General features: G+C 35.9%; 1 protein-coding gene across 2 annotated transcripts in view; it reads left to right on the top strand.

Annotated features, from left to right (window-relative positions):
• The window catches only part of MYO9A (myosin IXA), a gene marked incomplete at its 5' end in the record, with an annotated part of 231,895 nt that overhangs the window by 44,498 nt on the left and 167,020 nt on the right, over positions 1 to 20,377 (top strand). For both annotated transcript variants that reach the window (XM_079698961.1, XM_079698962.1), the window contains 3 exons: positions 349 to 483; positions 9,796 to 9,917; positions 16,014 to 16,155. In XM_079698961.1, coding sequence (XP_079555087.1) covers positions 349 to 483; positions 9,796 to 9,917; positions 16,014 to 16,155 — 399 coding nt within the window. The remainder of the gene's footprint in view (positions 1 to 348; positions 484 to 9,795; positions 9,918 to 16,013; positions 16,156 to 20,377) is intronic.

Below are 20,377 nucleotides of genomic sequence, written 5' to 3'. Positions count from 1 at the left end.
CTTCTGACTTTCCAATAGCCTGTTTTTCCCTTCCCTGTCTCTTGGGTTTTAGAGATTTGTGATATTGAGGTAACAGGTCATTAACTCTGCTTTGTACATTTCTGTAATCAATGTATTACATGTGTTAAAACTTTGGATCTATTTTTATAATTAAGATAAAAAGAAAAAGATGAAGAAAAAGAGAACTAACATGCTTTTCATTTGTAGTATATTTTGACTGAACACTGGCCCCCCAGGTTTTCCTCTCTACTGCTGTTGAAGAACATTTTGGTACTTATATTGTGAATATTGTTCATGAAATAAATTTGAGCATCCTTTTTTAACCATAATTTTTTTCCTGTTTCACAGACTTTGTCCATTGGTGTTCTTGATATTTTTGGGTTTGAAGATTATGAAAATAACAGCTTTGAACAGTTCTGTATTAATTTTGCTAATGAACGCTTACAACACTACTTTAATCAGCATATCTTTAAATTGGAGCAGGTGAGTACCTGAATGTGTGTACGCTTGCCCCCTTCCTGCTCCCTAAACCCTAACCCCCACCTTCACATACACACACATAAATTTTTGAGTCATAGTCGTGATAAGTATTTTAAGTGTTGTATTTCAATACAGATATTATTGACTTCATATTAGTGTAAGCAAATTACAGATCAGAGCATAGTTTGGGGGCCTAATCACACAGGGTTTTCTTTTTTGTTTAATAGGCCTCAAGTATTAGAATCAATAATATGTGCTTGTTTGACTGCACCTTTGAATGAAAAAATACATGGGTTTGTTTTGAATTTTTGTTGATGTTTTTGATTTTTAATTGCCGCCATGGGCTTGGTCACTGTGTGTAATGTTAAGTATGGTTGTTGGATTCCTTTGATCTCTTAGTTTGAGGATGGGATAGAGGAGCTTATTAATAGAATCTCAAATCAGCTCAGAATGTGGATACAAAGAAATAGGGCAGTGTAGAGAGACCAAAATGAGTAACTAGATATTTCTTGTGAGAAGTTCAAATTGACTGAATTAGTGTAGAAAGAGCAAGCCATCAGTTTCCATGAGAGTTCTTAGGATAAATGCAGGGTTGAAGGAAATGTGGGCTATTTCTCCAAGTCAAGTTTGAATTCAGTAACAAGTTGAGATTGTAGCCCAGAATTTCAGTTTGTATAAAAAGAAGCAGGGTTCACATTCACCTCAAAGGAAATAGTGAAGAAAATAAATGAACAGAAAACCACAACAGGTCTTTCCTGTCACTGAGGCTTGCCATCCTCTGTCCTGGCTTTAAGCACTGCTATTTTACTTAAAGAGTTATAAGGACTGATTAATATTCGCACAAGCAGCCTTAGTCTTGGCCATTTTGATGATTCCTTAAAGTTTTTAACACATGACCTTTTAGCTAGACTGTTTTATAGAGCTGTTAAAAGATAGTATTATTTGTTATAATATCACCTAACATATATGTAGTGCTTACTCTTAAGTGGGTACTCTTTTTATTCTGGTGTTGCAAATGATGCCTAAAGCCTGTATTCAAAACACTCTGGCTTCATAATTCTTGCTTTTAATCAAAAGTTGAGCTGGGATTGGTTTCTTTACTCAATCCAGTGTTCTTTTTACTAGATTATGGTAAATCAGTATTTTTATCTCCTAAAATGGCTGTGTGTGTTGGAGGGGTGGAGGAATGCATTTTGTTGACAGCGTTTTGTATTTTTCAAAGAAAAGCATCAATTGCTCTGTGGATCATTAAACAGAAGACTGGTTAAATTGCTTTTGAAGAAGAAAGGTGTTCTCTTATTGTGAACTGAAATTATTCTTACCTTATTTAGAAGTCTAGATTAGCCATGGAGGAGCCACGAGAAATGCCTTACCTAAAAACATGTATAAAAATAAAACCTTACAGTTGATGGAAAATGTGTTCAAAACTACTTGGTGGGTGGGTGATCCTCATTTATTTGCTACCCTGCATATCATAGTTGTGGGCAATGTGGTGGAATTATGGATCACAAGACATAGATACTAAGGTATAGCTTTTTTTTTTCTTTCTTTTAAGTCTCAGTATTTTCTTCTGTTATTTGTGATGTAATGGGTAAGCTTTTGATATAATTTATGGAAAGCTTAGAGAAAATTTATACTTTTTGCCACCCCATCTATTCTTCCTTTCTCTCCCTCCACATGTTTTTCTACTTGAAATGGATTTTCTGGAAATAAGAGATTTAAGTCAGTTTAAATATTGAGTGTTTTATTTATTTGTGTATCACTGGTCTGGTACCTGTTATGAGATGAGTACTCAGGGACTATTTGTTAAATTCAGCTGAATACAGAATCAGTTAAGTAGATTAAATTTTTTGAAAAAATAAAACACAGAAATAAAAAAGTAAGATGCTTTGGGAGGAAACATCTTGAAAATCTTGATTACTGAAGTTTACTTCTAAATTTTGCCCAGAATTAGTACATATGCACATAGGATGGGAGAGAGATGTAATAGGTGCCATGCAGGATGATAGGTATAAGGTAATCAGATATAAGGTAAAGTAGTGATATAAAGGATGAAATTGATTAGAACTTACTGAAAGTCTGCAAAGATTTCCCAGGGGTGATTCTGGAATAGAGTTTTGAATAGAAAGTTGAGCTCACCGGACTGTCAGTGGGGAAAAGATATTTTAAACAAAGGTAACAATATCTTTAAAACTGTGAGGCATAGAATAGCACAGCAGTTTTGATGAATTGGAAATGATTCAATATAGCTAAAATATAGGATATAAGGATGGAGGCAGGAAGGGAGATAAGTTTGATGAAATAGCCTGGGGTCAGAGAGTTGTGCAGAGAAGATTAGAATTTTTCTTTTAGAGAATGAGGAGCTATTTGAAGTATATTTAGCAGAGGATTTGAATTGGAACTGTGGAAGATGGATTGAAGAGAGGTGAACTGGAGAGAAGGACATAATCCATGAGCCAGTTGAAGTAGTATGGGAGAGTGATTCTGAGTCCTGAATCAAGGTATTTGTAGAGATAATGTGGAATAAGAGACAGACAAAAAGAGGTTTCTGTGATTTGAAAATCTGTTTCCTGTTATCATTTGTAATACTGCTCTTATTTCCTTTACTTGCTCAGAATTATTCCTTAGGTCATTGATTCATCAGTAAATCAAATAACAATTATGTATCAGGCACTGTTAGGCATTGAAGATAGACATTTTAGAGTTCAGGGATCTTACTGTGGAGTTCATAATCTAATGAGTTGTTCTTTTGTCTATCCCACTTCTGGGGATGTCAGACTAGGAAATTTTGACGAAACTTGCGTGCAGAACACCTAAAAAAAACTGAACAAAATATATTTGAAAGCATTGGAGTACCTTCAAATAAGTGAAGTTTTACAGGGCTTAGATATTTAAGCACGAAACCCAGGGAGTTGAGCCCAGCATTCGGGGACTGCTTTGTTCCTAGAGACGTTTCTGTTCTGGTAGAGGGCTGCCAGATTCTGAAAGAGTCAGGCTTGAGAATCTGAGAAGCCTAAAAGGGTTTTCTCCAGATTAAAGAACAAGGAGGAGCCCCCTGGCAACTCCCACAGGCTTTAGGTTGAAGACCTCAATGGGTTATATCTTAGAGTAAAGGTAAAGCAGAAATAGAGAAGGTATCATAGAGGCTGAAGACCAGTTTAAAATAATCTCAGTTCTTGATTGGGTTAAAATAGCATAGAATTTCCGGCGTTCTTAGCCACCTGCCAAGAGCAAATTCAGTCTCCAGTGGAGGAAGAAATCATTCTAGTGCTAAAGTTATCTCTATACTTTTTCATATACAAGCATTCAGTTTTTAACTGAGAAGTTTGTTTGTTTTTTAAGACATACAAGGAAGGAAACCAACATAATAAGAACCAAGTGAGATAATAGGCTATACCATAGGGGATGCAGATAATGATTTTATCAGACATGAACTTTAAAGTAACAGTGGTTTCAAGAAATTTTTTAAGTGATAATTTTATTAAAGAACTACAAACTGTTTTTTAAAAATCCTAAATTTAGGAAAATTTAAAACTAATTTAGAACTAAAGGAAAATTTTAAAAATTTAGAACTAAAATGTAGAGTGAAATTAAAAACATTAGCTTTTCACAGTTCATTAGATATAGCTTAAGAGAAAATTAGTGATGTGGAAGATAGGCCAGAAGAAATAACAGCCTGATGAATAAAGCTAAAAGAGGAAAATACAAATAGTGTAAGAGACATGGGGCATAGTAAAAAAGTCTAACATATGTGTAACAGGAATTCTGGAAAGATGTATGTGAAAGAGAGAGAATAGGATAGAAGCTGTATTTGAAAAAAGTGATGGCTGAGAATTTTCCAAAACTTAAAACACAAAACAAAAAAATTTCAACAGGCACACATTTGAGAAGCCCTAAGAATACAAAACATGATAAGAACAAAGGCAGCCATACAGTAAGACAAAGACAGGGACTTTCCTGGTGGCACAGTGGTTAAGAATCCGCCTGCCAGTGCAGGGGACACGGGTTCGAGCCCTGGTCTGGGAAGATCCCACATACCATGGGGCAACTAAGCCCATGCGCCACAGCTACTGAGCCTGCGATCTAGAGCCCGTGAGCCACAACTACTGAGCCCTTGTCTCACAACTACAGAAGCCCGCGTGCCTAGAGCCCGTGCTCCACAACAAGAGAAGCCACTGCAATGAGAAGCCTGCGCACGGCAACAAAGACCCAATGTGGCCAAAAAAATAAAACCCCAATGAAAACAATATCTGAGAAGCAGCCAGAGATGGGGGAAACAGTACCTTTAAAGAAGCAACAGTAGGGCTTCCCTGGTGGCACAGTGGTTGAGAGTCCGCCTGCCGATGCAGGGGACACAGGTTTGTGCCCCGGTCCGGGAAGATCCCACATGCCGCGGAGTGGCTGGGCCTGTGAGCCATGGCCGCTGAGCCTGTGCGTCCGGAGCCTGTGCTCTGCAACAGCAGAGCCCACAACAGTGAGAGGCCCACATACCGCAAAAAAAAAAAAAAAAAAGAAGCAACAATGAGATTGAAAGTCAGTCTTTCAGGGGAGACAGTGGATGCCAGAAGACAGTGGGGTATTTTCCTTAAAACTGAAGTATGTTATTTGGTCAGTAACTAAATTATTCCCATTGTCACTCAGAGTTTCAGGAATGAATGAAAAGCAATGAACAATGTAAAAAAGTGGGTGAATCTAAATGAATTTAAACAAAATTAGACAAAGATAAAAATATCTTTTGTGGGGCTTCCCTGGTGGCGCAGTGGTTGAGAGCCCGCCTGCCGATGCAGGGGACACGGGTTCGTGCCCCTGTCTGGGAAGATCCCACATGCCACGGAGTGGCTAGGCCCGTGAGCCATGGCCACTGAGCCTGTGCATCCGGAGCCTGTGCTCCGCAACGGGAGAGGCCACAGCAGTGAGAGGCCCGCGTACCGCAGAAAAAAAAAGAAGAAAAAAATATCTTTTGTGGTTTAATGTCTGTGTGGAACTAAAACAATAGCATTTAATTCAGGAAGCGATACAGAATTTAAGGTATTGTAATATCTTTGTATTAAATGCCAAGTGGTAGAAGATTTTTTTTTCTGTTAGACATTGATAAGTTAAGATTTTAGGATAACCACCAAGTAATAAAAGAATATAAAACTCTCAAGTTAATATAGGAAGCAAGTGAAGTAAAAACAACTCTAGTAATACAAAAGAAAGCAAGAAAGAGGAATAAAAGCAATAACAAGAAAGCAGGACAAATAACAAATGGTAAGATGGTTGATTTAATCCCACAAATACCAGTAATTGCATTAAATATAAATGGACTAATTACTCCAACTAGAAGCCAAACCAGGCTGAATATAAAATAAGACTAAATTGCTCCTTCTAAGAGAGACTCTTTAAATATAAGCATACAGAAAGGTTAAAAGTAAAAGGATGGAAAAAGATTTAGCAAGCCTTAACAAAAACAAAAGAACTGATATAACTGTATTAGTATCACACTTTAAGCATTGCTAGAGATAAAAAAGGAATATTTGATAATACTAAACAGATCAGTTCATCAGAAAGTATACAATTCCAGATTTATAGGTACCTCATAATACGGCCTCAAAGTATATAAAACAAGAAATTGATAAAGCTAAAAACAAACATATATTTGCAATTTTAGTGGAATATTTTAACATACCTTGCTGAATAGCTGATAGAACAAGCAGACAAAAAATTGATAAGGATACAGAAGATGTAAAGCACCCAGAGAATTGGGTGGGTGCTTTTTTTTTTTTTTGTGGTACGCGGGCCTCTCACTGTTGTGGCCTCTCCCATTGTGGAGCACAGGCTCCGGATGCGCAGGCTCAGCGGCCATGGCTCATGGGCCTAGCTGCTTTGCGGCATGTGGGATCTTCCCAGACTGGGGCACGAACCCATGTCCCCTGCATCGGCAGGCAGACTCTCAACCACTGCGCCACCAGGGAAGCCCGGGTGGGTGCTTTTGAGGGTACCTAGTCCTGCCTGCCCTTGATGTCAGAATGCCAGTTTCCCTGGGTCTGAGGCCTATATCAAATAAGGATATAGAAGATTTTTAAGGCAAATACTTATCTGACATATATAGATAACTGCAAATTTACAAAATTTGCTTATATACTGGACCATAAAACAAGGGTCAAATTTCACAGTTTTGAAATCACACAGATCTCAGTACCATAATGAATTTATATCAGAAACCAACAACAAGAAGATAACTGGAAAATACTTTATGATTAAAAATTAAGTAATGAATTTCTAGATAGCCTAGAAGTTGAAAAAAATTAGAAAATATATTGAACTTAATATATTACGTATTAAAACTTGTGACTAAAGGTGCACTTGAGTCACTAAGAAGTGTGACTAATGATTTACTTAGAGGAAAATGTTATAGCTGTTAGAAGATTTTAAGGTTGAAGAGCAACGATTAACAAATTGGAAAAAGATCAGCAAACTAAACCAAAGGAAAGTGGAAAGAGGGAAATAATAAAGAAAAAAAAAGATTAAATAAAAGCGAAAACAAATATATTATGGGAGAGGATCAACAGAGTGAAAAGTAATACTTTGAAATGATTAATAACATTGATATAACCCTTAAGAAATTGGTGTGAGAGAGAGACAGAGAGGGATATAAATAGCCAGAATTCCAATGATAAAGACCACATCATTGTGTATCCTACACGTGTTAAAAAGATAGTAGGATACACTAAACAACTTCATGTCTGTAAGCCTTATTAAATGATAAGAGAAAAAACTTTTCAAAACTGACATAGATGAAATACAAAGTTTATAACTATTAAAGAAATTGAATATGTGATTAAAAACCTTTCCATAAAGAACATTGTAAGCCAAAATGGCAACACTGATGAATTCTGCTGACTTTGAAAGAATTATTTTCAGTTTGACATAAATTCTTATGTGGAATAGAAAAAAAGGGGACAATTCTCAACACATTTTTGGGGGCCAGGATAACATTGCTTTCTAAATCTGTGAAGGATTTTCTTAGAAGTGGAAATTGTCAATTTCACTCATAAATGTAGATTTAAAAATTCTAAACAAATATATATCCAGCAAGATACATAAAAGGATAATACATCAGAACCAAATGGTGTTTTTCCTGTGGCGTGTTACATCTAACCACCTATCAATTTAATTCATCTATTAACAAAACAAAAGAAAAATTCATGGTGTTCTCAATAGAAATGTAAAAAGCATTTGATAAATTTACATATTCATTCTTGTTAAAAACAAAACGAAACCCTTAGCAAACTAGGTACATATAGAAGGGAACTTCCTGATAAAGGGCATTTACAAAAAAACCAACAGTTAATGTCAAACTTAATGGAAATAGACTGAATGATTTCCTCCTAAGACTGAGAACAAGGCAAGGTTGTTTTCTAAGAATTTTTATCAGGAACACAGGCATGTGAGGACATCCAAATGGGAAGTAAACATAGGACAAGATTTTTCACTTATTAGTCATTAGGGAAAATAAAATTAAAAACATAATTAAATATTCCTAAGCATTCACCAGAATGACTAAAATGGAAAAGACTGACAATACAAGTATTAGAGAAATACCGTGCACCGGAAAGTCCCATACACTGGCGGTAGGTGCATAAATTGGTACAACCACTTTAGAAAGCTGTTTGGCAGTATCTTCTGAGGTTATACATGTGTAGTTTATAAGCCTGTGGTTTCACTCTCAAAATGTGTATAAATGTTCAACAAGAGTTTTATATAGAAATGTTCATAATTTCATTATTTTTAATGGACAGAAATCGGAAATAAGTGTAATGTCTATCAATAGTATATAAATAGGTGAATACATTGTATATAAATACTCTACAGTATTGGTTCTCAAAGAGCTGTTCTTCTCCTATCCCTACTGGTACCATTGACATCACCTGGGCACTCCTTAGAAATGCAAATATAGGATCCCACCCTATACCTACTTATTCACAAATTCTGGGTTTGTGGCTTCTGTTTTTAACAAGCTCTCCACATGATTCTGTTGTATATTAAAGTTTGAGACTTAATCTCCGTAGCCAATTTTGGCATACTTTTTCTGTAAAGGGACCAGACAAATCAGTTTTCTAGGTTTGGGGGGCCGTATGGTCTCAGCTCTGCTGTTACATTGAGAAAGCAGCCTAGACAATGCATAAATGAGTAAATGTTGTACTCCACAACCCCAGCCCTACAGCAATTAAAATGAATGAACTTTAGGTGCATCCTACAACATAATGTTGAGTAAAAGAAAAAAAGCCAGATGAAAAGAATATGTATTCTATGATTCTATTTATATAATATTTATACACAGGTGAATCTTATCAATGGTATTAGAAATTAGGATAATAGTTAACTTTGGGCAAGAGGGTCTGAATCATCATTGGGAAAAGGGGATAAGAAGGGATTTTGGACTGCTAGTAATGTCTATAAAAATCCATATGCTTGTACTATTTAGTACACTTTTTATCCATGCTACGAAAAAGAATAGGGAAAAAACTTCCTTACCACTGCTTGGGGGTGACCTTTGTATAGCATTACTTACTTGTGAAATTGTTAATTACGAGGAAAGAATTATGCATTTACCTTTCCCAATTAGAATGACTGTTGTCTATAGTAGGGTCCACTTTTTCTTTACAGGATAATGATAATACGGAAAGAATGATAAAATTACAAAATCACTATTTCACAAAACCACCGTATTTGTAGAGAAGTATGCAAGTGTAATCAGTGAATACTAAAACCATCAGATGAACAGGATATTTATTTGGTGCCTAAATATCAGTGCAATGTAGAAACGTAACTTCTTTGTTCTCAGGGGCATCTTTCTGACAGTTTAAAAGTAAAAGCGTCACAGAGATGAATAAAAGAAGATTTCCTAGTATAGAAATTGAGGAAGGACCAATGGGGGCTTCATAAGAGAGTTCTGAATAGTTGCTAGTATGTGAGCTTTGAGTTATTTAGTCTTGAAATTTGGGGGCCTCCCTGGTGGCGCAGTGGTTGAGAGTCCGCCTGCCGATGCAGGGGATACGGGTTCGTGCCCCGGTCTGGGAGGATCCCATATGCCGCGGAGCGGCTGGGCCCGTGAGCCATGGCTGCTGAGCCTGTGCGTCCGGAGCCTGTGCTCCGCAACGGGAGAGGCCACAACAGTGAGAGGCCCGCGTACCACAAAAAAAAAAAAAAAAAAAAAAAAAAGAGAAAAGTTTAAACTATTCTTTTAATCCTGGTAAAAGCTTTTTAGTCCTTATTCTTACATTCCTGTTATTTTCTGCAAGATGAATATATTGTTAATATGTTATTTCCTAGGAGGAATATAGAGCTGAAGGTATCAGCTGGCACAATATAGATTATATTGATAATACCTGTTGCATAAATCTTATTAGCAAGAAACCAACAGGCCTGCTCCATCTTTTGGATGAAGAAAGCAAGTGAGTATGATCCTTTTCAGTTTTGTTATTGGCCATTTGGGCTTTTCATGTCTTCTTAAGCCCTACATTTTCTTCTTAACATTATTAAGTAAAGAGCCAAAGTTTCCCATATATGCCTTTTTTGTGTGTGTTTGTGTGTTTCTAAGAAAATTGGATGGACTTCACTATAGAACTCATTTTTTCCTTGAGTTTTTCCAGATTTCTTCTACAGAGTCACTTTGATTTTAGATTTGTTGGTTTATATTTATTTTTTGTTTTTGTTTTGTGTTCCTCTCTTCTTGAATTAAATTTGTGTATGTGTGTTTTAAGAATGGGTTTATTTTTAATTTTTATTGGCATCTAGTTGCCAACTAGATGCCAATAAAAATTAACTTTAAAAAAAGGGTTTTTTTCCCCAGTTAAAGAAGGTCCTTTTTATTTTTGCAGTGTCATTCCATACAAAAGCAATAGAAAGATAACAGTCTTAACAAAAGTTTACAATTGAATATTTGAACAGAAAATCTGTACACATTATCATTTACAGCAATTTTACGTGGTAAATTAACTGATTGTAAAAAAAAAAAAAAGGTCTTTCTAAATCCTTCTGCTGTCTTAACTCTTGGAGTATTTTAGGTAGAAGGCCTACTTAGTGCTATTTACAAGTACCAAATTAAGACTGTATAACTTACATAAAGCCCATTAACTTACCAGCTCAATTTAATATCTTTGACTATTCAGTGCTCTTAAAAAAAAAGTTTTATATATGAGATGTGTTTGCAGTTTTCCTGTTTTGCAGAAGAGAAGATAATAATAGATTCGTGATATCTGCCATGGCTCTGCAGGTTTTAAGTAGCAGCATATGCTAGATATTTGCCACCCCTTGATAACACTGTTCAATATACTAAACTTATATGTATGCTTCAGAAATAAAGCTTCCTATAGCATCCTCCAGAACGTTCTCAGTGCTCTATAAAGTATTATTTATAGTTTAATTATCCTAAGAGATGGCAAATCTAGAATTGGAGAAGCCAAAGTGGTGAAGTATGTGTTGGTTTTCTGTGACTCTTTAGTAAAATATTTAGAAATTGAATTAGTTCACCTGATTCTTAGCTTAATATTATACTCATTAAACTACAATATAAAATATTAAGCATTTACTATCATAGGATGACTATATACCAGGTTTGTGTGGGACAATCTAAAGTTTATGCCTGTTGTTCACTTTAGTTATTAAAGGTGCCTACTTCTACTCTCAGAATATCCTGGTATGTATGGTAAGTTATATGTCACCCTGTTAATATGCCATAAACACAGAATTGCTACATAGAATTATAAAGTAATATGGCAGAAGGCAAAATATAATGGAAAGGAGACTGCTAACAGTTACATCTACCCACTCTATCACCAGTCTATCACATTTATTTCCATTAATCTAAATGAATTAAAATGCAACCAACACAAAAAAATTTTAATTTTATGTCCAAAGTCGTGAAGGTTTCTTGTATTGCTCTATATGTCCTGAAACATACATTGTCTCTTATAAAATTGTAAGGTTATTAGTTCTTAACTCAGCCTGCATACCTTACTTCTGGTGTATTTTATTTTGGAAAGTGTCATAGGTGATTTTTGATATTTAGTGTTGAGACCCATTATGGTAGATATTGAAATGATAAGCAGTTCTTTTTGTTTGAGCTATATTATGGTAAAAGAACAAGAAAGTTTAAGCAATCCAGAAAAAGATCATATATGTAGTAAATGATGGACTCGAGATTCAAACTCAAATATTCAAATTCAAATACCTGGACTCCAGGTATTTCTAACTAAGCTTTATTTTTTTTTTAACCTGAGCTTTTGTTTTCCTTTTTTATTGAGGTAGCATTGGTTTATAACATTATGTAAGTTTCATGTTTACAACATCATATTTCTACTTCTGTATACCCTACAGTGTACTCACCACCAAAAATTTATTTTCTGTCACCATAGAGTTGATCCCTTTTACCAATTTTGCCTTCCCCCCTGCCCCATCCCCTCTGGTATATAAAAAACTAATGAACAAATGAAAACAAACTAAATGAATAAACCAAACAAAAACAAACACGTAGATACAGAGAGCAGAGTAATAAGCGTGTGCTTTGAAGTATTGTCCTGTATTGCTTCACCATAATACTTAGGCTGTAGAGTCTGAAGTTCAGGGTTGTATTCCAACTCCCCTTAACAAATCTCTTAATATCCTTGGTCCTCAGTTTTCTTGCATGCAAAAAGGAAATAATGATGATAAATTATAATGCTGTGTGCTGTATATCTTATGGTGTTGTGAGCAGCAAATGAGCTAGTGGATATATAATTAAAACATGAATAGAGCAAAGGGGTTTTGTCTGATCTGTTATTCTTTAAGCAAAATTTCATTGAGTGCACATCTTATTTTATAAAGACCATCTTTACCTGGTCAGTTGGTACCTCACATAAATGTAAATATTACCCCATGAAGAGAATGGCACTTCTTTGCTGTTACCCAAAAGCTTCTGGGGTTAAGCCACATGGCCAGAAATTACAGGGAGACAGACTTTGGCTCAATATAAGGAAGAACTTTCTAATCATTAGAGCTGATTAGCAGCTGCTTCATAAAGTAATAAAATTTCCCATTATAGTAATTATTTTGCATCATCTGTCAGGGTATTATTGTAGGTAGGAGATTGGACTGAATAATCTCTTAATTATCGCTTCAATTATGCTTTTATATTAGTTCTCCATAAAAATTTTTAATAAACCATAGTATTACTTTCCTTTCTTTATAAGTCAGTCTGTCAGTCCTATTATTACCTCCCCTTGTAAATGGACCAGCTTTGTCTCTATGCTTTAACACTCCAGAAGATGCAAAGGCATGAAATATTTTCTCTCTGTCATGTACCTACAAAGAGAGGTTGAAAATAAATTAGTCTCATTTAGGAAGAGCTGTTTTGGGAATCACTTTGAGTATTTTTCCTCTAAAAATATTTTCTTCTGTAGGGAATACATTACATGAAATATATCCTTAGTGGTGTTCCTGCTTCATTCAGTGTGTTTGTAGTGCTTTAGATGCATGGGTTGGAAGTTAGAAGTCTTATTTAATCTTGTCTTTGCTATCTACTGGCTGTTCAAATTTTATAAACTAGATTCTAAAGGATGCAGTGTGGAATTTAGAAATGAGGAACGGTGTAAGCAAAGTTAAGAGTGTTATCAGTCTTTTCTATAGTACTTAGTGTGATCTGCTGACAGCAGCACTGGCTGCACCTTGAAGGTTGTTAGAAGTACAGAATCTCATACTTCCATCCCAGATTTCTTTTTCTTTTTTCTTTTTATGTCCGCACGGCATGCAGGATCTTAGTTCCCTGACCAGGGATCAAACCCGTGTCCCCTGCACTGGAAGTGCAGAGTGTTAACCACTGGACCGCTAAGGAAGTCCTACACTCCGGATTTCTTGAATCAGAATCTTCATTTTAACAAACTGAAGTTAAGATCAGAGCATTCATTTAGGACAGCATTTTATCAATCTTACCTGTTCATAAGAATTACCTGGGGAAACTTCTAAATAGGACTGATGTACTATTACATCAGTTACACCAGCCTAGCATCAGTTCAGTAGAATCACTGGAGATGGGGTACAGGCATTGGTATTTTTGAAAGCTCCCAGAGGTACTTCTTATATGCAAAGAAACACTACTCTAAGGCTGCCCCTGCAGGTAGCCTTTGGGGAACACTAGCTGAAGAGCTTTGAAATGCACAATATCCACTCTGACTCTGTTCCAAGCCCTTTTGCTTGGTTATGTAGTATGTATCCACAAATGTTTGTTGAATGCAGGATATGTGGAGAGTTTTTCTTTCCATCTTTCCTTGTTTGGAATAAAAATTGTTCTCATATCTGTCCTCCTTCCTTTCAAAATTTATTTTCTCCATTCAAAAGTAAGAGAAAAACAAATCATAAGCTTTTTGATTACTCAGAGGATTAGAAGGTAAATAAACCTTTACCTAGAGACAATGAGGTGAGCATCCTTCCTGAAAAGAAGCATTCTGCTGTGGAGTAGTGAGCGGTAAGTTTGCAGAGGTTGGGTTGGTCTAGGCTTAGGAGCTTGGATTCCAGTTTTCCAGAGTAGGAGAGGCACACAATTAAAGCACTATTGTAGGAAGATTTATTTTGATAGTTCCGTTTGGTGACATGAAACAAAGTAAAATTAGAATCACTGAGGCTACTGTAGAGGCTGTTGCGGTACTCTCTGAAATTGTTTAAGAGTTGTAATCCATTCTAGAATGGCTGAGAGTTCTGGATAGGAGAGGAAGAGCCTAGATAGTCGAGATATTTTGAGGATGGCATAGTATTTGAATGCAAAAGCAGGCCTAGCTGACTAGGAAAAAAGCAGTCTTGGCAACATAAAAAAGTAGGTAACATTTATATCATCCCTATAGGATGTCAGCTAGTGTTAGGTGTTTTTACCTACTAGCACTGTGTTACCTCATTTTACTCATTTTATGTATTAAAAAACCAGTTCTTAAAGAAGGTTGTACCTAGCTTGCCCAAGGTCACAGACAGAATTGGTAATCTAAGCAATGACTGTCTGACATCAAAGATCATTCTCAGGAGATGGAGACAACCTAAGTGTCCATCATCGGATGAATGGATAAGGAAGATGTGGCACATATATACAATGGAATATTACTCAGCCATAAAAAGAAACGAAGTTGAGTTATTTGTAGTGAGGTGGATGGACCTAGAGTCTGTCATACAGAGTGAAGTAAGTCAGAAAGAGAAAGACAAATACCGTATGCTAACACATATATATGGAATCTAAGAAAAAAAAATGTCATGAGGAACCGAGGGCTAAGATGGGAATAAAGACACAGACCTACTAGAGAATGGACTTGGGGATATGGGGAGGGGGAGGGGTGAGCCGTGACGGGGTGAGAGAGTGGCATGGACATGTATACACTACCAAATGTAAAATAGATAGCTAGTGGGAAGCAGCCGCATAGCACAGGGAGATCAGCTCGGTGCTTTGTGACCACCTAGAGGGGTGGGATGGGGAGGGTGGGAGGGAGGGAGACACAAGAGGGAAGAGATATGGGAACATATGTATATGTATAACTGATTCACTTTGTTATAAAGCAGAAACTAACACACCATTGTAAAGCAATTATACTCCAATAAAGATGTAAAAAAAAAAAAAAGATCATTCTCCTTCCTGATTCCAATACATACTATGTAATTAACCATTTTCGTTTTAATTTTAGAATCATTTTTACGCATTAGATATCATATTCAGCATCTTTACAATCTCATGTCACATTATTTTTCATTATTTCAGCTACTGTTAAATAAAACTATTCTCTGAAAGATACTTGCCATGTCCTTTTTATTTGTCAGTGATTATTTTCTGTATTTGAAACTCCTACCCAACCTTTAACATCTAGCTCGTAATTAATTGCCTCCTTTATCCTCTGTGAACCTTTCCATTGTTCCCAACTAGAGATTTCTTTCTCTTCTGAAGTTTTATATGCCTGTACTATTATGTAGTTACTTCTTAATATTATTTGAATGATTCTCAGATATGAAATGCTCATCCGTGAGTATAAACCTATTGATGTATATTTGAAATAATAATAGATATAATATAAAGCTATACAGTAACTGGTGTAGGTAAGAAAATTACTACTTAATTCATACATGAAGAAAAAACAAAATATGACAGTGATTTAAAGGACCTGTCCAAATTGAGAGATCATTCCCTTACTGCAAGTTCTTGACCCAAAACAACATACGATTTAGTTTTTATTATTCTTTGGGTTTTATGGTAGTGCAGCACACTGTGACCTAAGCTAAATATCCAAAGACCTGAGTTAATTTCTCACTTCTGCCACTTGCAAAGTGTGAGTTAGGCAAATCACGACTTTTGAGCTCTCATCTGCAAAATAGAAATACCAATTCTTGTTTTACTCATTTTTCAGCTTGTTATGAGAATTTATTTAAGTGAAAACTCTCTGTAATTTGCTAAATGTGTTAGATAGAAATGTAATTAAAATGTATTTAGAAAAACTACTGTATTAACTGCTGCATCTTTAGTGTTTTTGTTTTTATTTTTAATTCAGCTTTCCACAGGCTACAAATCAAACACTGCTGGACAAATTTAAGCATCAACATGAAGAGAATTCTTACATTGAATTTCCAGCTGTTATGGAGCCAGCTTTTATCATAAAGCATTATGCCGGGAAAGTGAAATACGGGATAAAGGTCAGTAAATTTCTCACTGAATATGCCTTTAGGGCAGAGGAGTGTTCTTAACTATATCACCATCCCTGTCACACCACCCTCTTTGTAGTTGTTCAGTAACAGTGGGAGATAGTTTAAGGATACTACTAAAATTCATACTCTACTTTACAGTATTCTACTGTCATTAGAAGATGGTTTTGTTTGTTCCTCCTGCAGCTAAAATTGCTGTCAGCCCATTCTATATGTAATAGTCTATTTATTTATATTCTATTTTTTATTTTCTAATTTTTTGAATTAATTTTTATTTTAAATTTAATTTTAAATTTAATTTCTGTTTTATACTGGGGTATAGTTGATTTACAATGTTGTGTTAGTTTCAGTTGTACAGCAGGTGTACAAGTGTACAGCAAAATGGTTCCCATATAGGTTATTACATAATCATAATAGCCTTTTTAGATCTGAAAGAATAGTTACCATCAGTAAGTCTTAAATCCACTAGTTTATCTATGTAGTTGGTTCAATTTTTCTCTTCTCTACATCCATTAGGCCTGACAGACTTCATGTCATCATGTACCATTGGGTATTTGTGAGCTTGTACTCCTAATGAATATGTTGAAACTCTTTTTTTTTTTATACAGCAGGTTCTTAATAGTCATCCATTTTATACACATAAGTGTATACATGTCAATCCCAATCGCCCAATTCATCACACCACCACCACCACCCCTCCACGACTTTCGCCCCTTGGTGTCCAGACGTTTGTTCTCTACATCCGTGTCTCAATTTCTGCCCTGAAAACTGGTTCATCTGTACCATTTTTCTAGCTTCCACATACATGTGTTAATATATGATATTTGTTTTTCTCTTTCTGACTTACTCCACTCTGTATGACAGTCTCTTGATCCATCCACATCTCAACAAACTGATATTCCATTGTATATATGTACCACATCTTCTTTATCCATTCATCTGTTGATAGGCGTTTCGGTTGCTTCCATGACCTGGCTGTTGTAAATAGTGCTGCAGTGAACATTGGGGTGCATGTGTCTTTTTTTTTTTTTTTTTTTTTTTGCAGTACGCGGGCCTCTCACTGTTGTGGCCTCTCCCGTTGCGGAGCACAGGCTCCGGACGCACAGGCTCAGCGGCCATGGCTCACGGGCCCAGCCGCTCCGCAGCATGTGGGATCCTCGCTGACCAGGGCATGAACCTGTGTCCCCTGCATCGGCAGGCGGACTCTCAACCACTGTGCCACCAGGGAAGCCTGCATGTGTCTTTTTGAATTGTGGTTTTCTCTGGGTATATGCCCAGTAGTGGGATTGCTGGATCATATGGTAATTCTATTTTTAGTTTTTTAAGGAACCTCCATACTGTTCTCCATAGTGGCTGTATCAGTTTACATTCCCACCAACAGTGCAAGAGGGTTCCCTTTTCTCCACACCCACTCCAGCATTTGTTGTTTGTAGATGTTCTGATGATGCCCATTCTAACTGGTGTGAGGTGATACCTCATTGTAGTTTTGATTTGCATTTCTCTAATAATTAGTGATGTTGAGCAGCTTTTCATGTGCTTCTTGGCCATCTGTATGTCTTCTTTGGAGAAACGTGTATTTAGGTCTTCTGCCCATTTTTGGATTGGGTTGTTTGTTTTTTAAATATTGAGCTGCGTGAGCTGTTTATATATTTTCGAGATTAATCCTTTGTCTGTTGATTCATTTGCAAATATTTTCTCCCATTCTGAGGGTTGTCTTTTCGTCTTGTTTATGGTTTCCTTTGCAGTGCAAAAGCATTGAAGTTTCACTATGTCCCATTTATTTACTTTTGTTTTTATTTCCATTACTCTAGGAGGTGGATCAAAAAAGATCTTGCTGTGGTTTATGTCAAAGAGTGTTCTTCCTATGTTTTCCTCTAAGAGTTTTATAGTGTCCAGTCTTTCTTTTAGGTCTCTAATCCATTTTGAGTTTATTTTTGTGCATGGTGTTAGGGAGTGTTCTAATTTCATTCTTTAAAATGCAGCTGTCCAGTTTTCCCAACACCACTTTTTGAAGAGACTGTCTTTTCTCCATTGTATATCCTTGCCTCCTTTGTCATAGGTCACTTGACCATAGGTGCGTGGGTTTATCTCCGGGCTTTCTATCTTGTTCCATTGATCTGTGTTTCTGTTTTTGTGCCAGTACCATATTTTCTTGATTACTGTAGCTTTGTAGTATAGTCTGAAGTCAGGGAGTCTGATTCCTCCAGCTCCATTTTTTTCCCTCAAGACTGCTTTGGCTATTCGGGGTCTTTTGTGTTTCCATACAAGTTGTGAAATTTTTTGTTCTGGTTCTGTAAAAAATGCCATTGGTAATTTGATAGGATTGCATTGAATCTGTAGATTGCTTTTGGTAGTATAGTCATTTCCACAATATTGATTCTTCCAATCAAAGAACATGGTATATCTCTCCATCTGTTGGTATCATCTTTAATTTCTTTCATCAGTGTCTTATAGTTTTCTTCATACAGGTCTTTTGTCTCCCTAGGTAGGTTTATTCCTAGGTATTTTATTCTTTCTGTTGCAGTGGTAAATGGGAATGTTTTCTTAATTTCTCTTTGAGATTTTTCATCATTAGTGTATAGGAATGCAAGAGATTTCTGTGCATTAATTTTGTATCCTGCAACTTTACCAAATTCATTGATTAGCTGTAGCAGTTTTCTGGTGGCATCTTTAGGATTCTCTATGTATAGTATCATTTCACCTGCAAACAGTGACAGTTTTACTTCTTCTTTTCCAATTTGTATTCCTTTTATTTCTATTTCTTCTCTGATTGCTGTGGCTAGGACTTCCAAAACTATGTTGAATAATAGTGGTGAGAGTGGACATCCTTGTCTTTTTCCTGATCTTAGAGGAAATACTTTCAGTTTTCACCATTGAGAATGATGTTTGCTGTGGGTTTGTTATATTTGGCCTTTATTATGTTGAGGTAGGTTCCCTCTATGCCCACTTTCTGGAGAATTTTTATCATAAATGGGTGTTGCATTTTGTCAGAAGCTTTTTCTGCATCTATTGAGATGATCATATGGTTTTTATTCTTCAGTTTGTTATATGGTGTATCACATTGATTTGCGTATAGTGAAGAATCCTTGCATACCTGGGATAAATCCCACTTGATCAGGGTGTATGATCCTTTTACTGTGTTGTTGGATTCTATTATAAGTATTTTGTTGAGGATTTTTGCATCTATATTCATCAGTGATATTGGTCTGTAATTTTCTTTTTTTGTAGTATCTTTGTCTGGTTTTGGTATCAGGGTGATGATGGCCTCATAGAATGAGTTTGGGAGTGTTCCTTCCTCTGCAATTTTTTGGAAGAGTTTGAGAAGGATGGATGTTAGCTCTTCTGTAAATGTTTGATAAAATTCACCTGTGAAGCCATCTCGTCCTGGACTTTTGTTTGTTGGAAGATTTTTAATCACAGTTTCAATTTCATTACTTGTGATTGGTCTGTTCATATTTTCTGTTTCTTCCTGGTTCAGTCTTGGAAGGTTATACCTTTCTGAGAATTTGTCTATTTCTTCCAGGTTGTCCATTTTATTGGCATAGAGTTGCTTGTAGTAGTCTCTTAGGATGCTTTGTATTTCTGAGATGTGTTTTGTAACTTCTCCTTTTTCATTTCTAATTTTATTGATTTGAGTCTTCTCTCTTTCTTGATGAGTCTGGCTAATGGTTTATCAATTTTGTTTATCTTCTCAAAAAACCAGCTTTTAGTTTTATTGATCTTTGCTATTGTTTTCTTTGTTTCTATTTCATTTATTTCTGCGCTGATCTTTATGATTTCTTTCCTTCTGCTAACTTTGGGTTTTGTTTGTTCTTCTTTTTCTAGTTCCTTTGGGTGTAAGGTTAGATTCTTTGAGATTTTTCTTGTTTCTTGAGGTAGGCTTGTATAGCTATAAATTTCCCTCTTAGAACTACTTTTGCTGCATCCCATAGGTTTTGGATCGCCGTGTTTTCATTGTCATTTGTCTCTAGGTATTTTTTGATTTCCTCTTTGATTTCTTCAGTGATCTCTTGGTTATTTAGTAACGTATTGTTTCGCCTCCATCTGTTTGTGTTTTTTATGTTTTTTCCCCTGTAATTGATTTCTAATCTCATAGCGTTGTGGTCAGAAAAGATGCTTCATATGGTTTCAATTTTCTTAAATTTACTGAGGCTTGATTTGTGACCCAAAATGTGATCTATCCTGGAGAATGTTTTGTGCATGCTTGAGAAGA

This window comes from Hyperoodon ampullatus (genome assembly GCF_949752795.1).
Source record: "Hyperoodon ampullatus genome assembly, chromosome: 3".
NCBI classification, from domain to species: Eukaryota; Metazoa; Chordata; class Mammalia; order Artiodactyla; family Ziphiidae; genus Hyperoodon; species Hyperoodon ampullatus.
The sequence above is the reverse complement of the archived record's forward strand: the minus strand, read 5'-3'. Positions and strand labels throughout refer to the sequence as shown.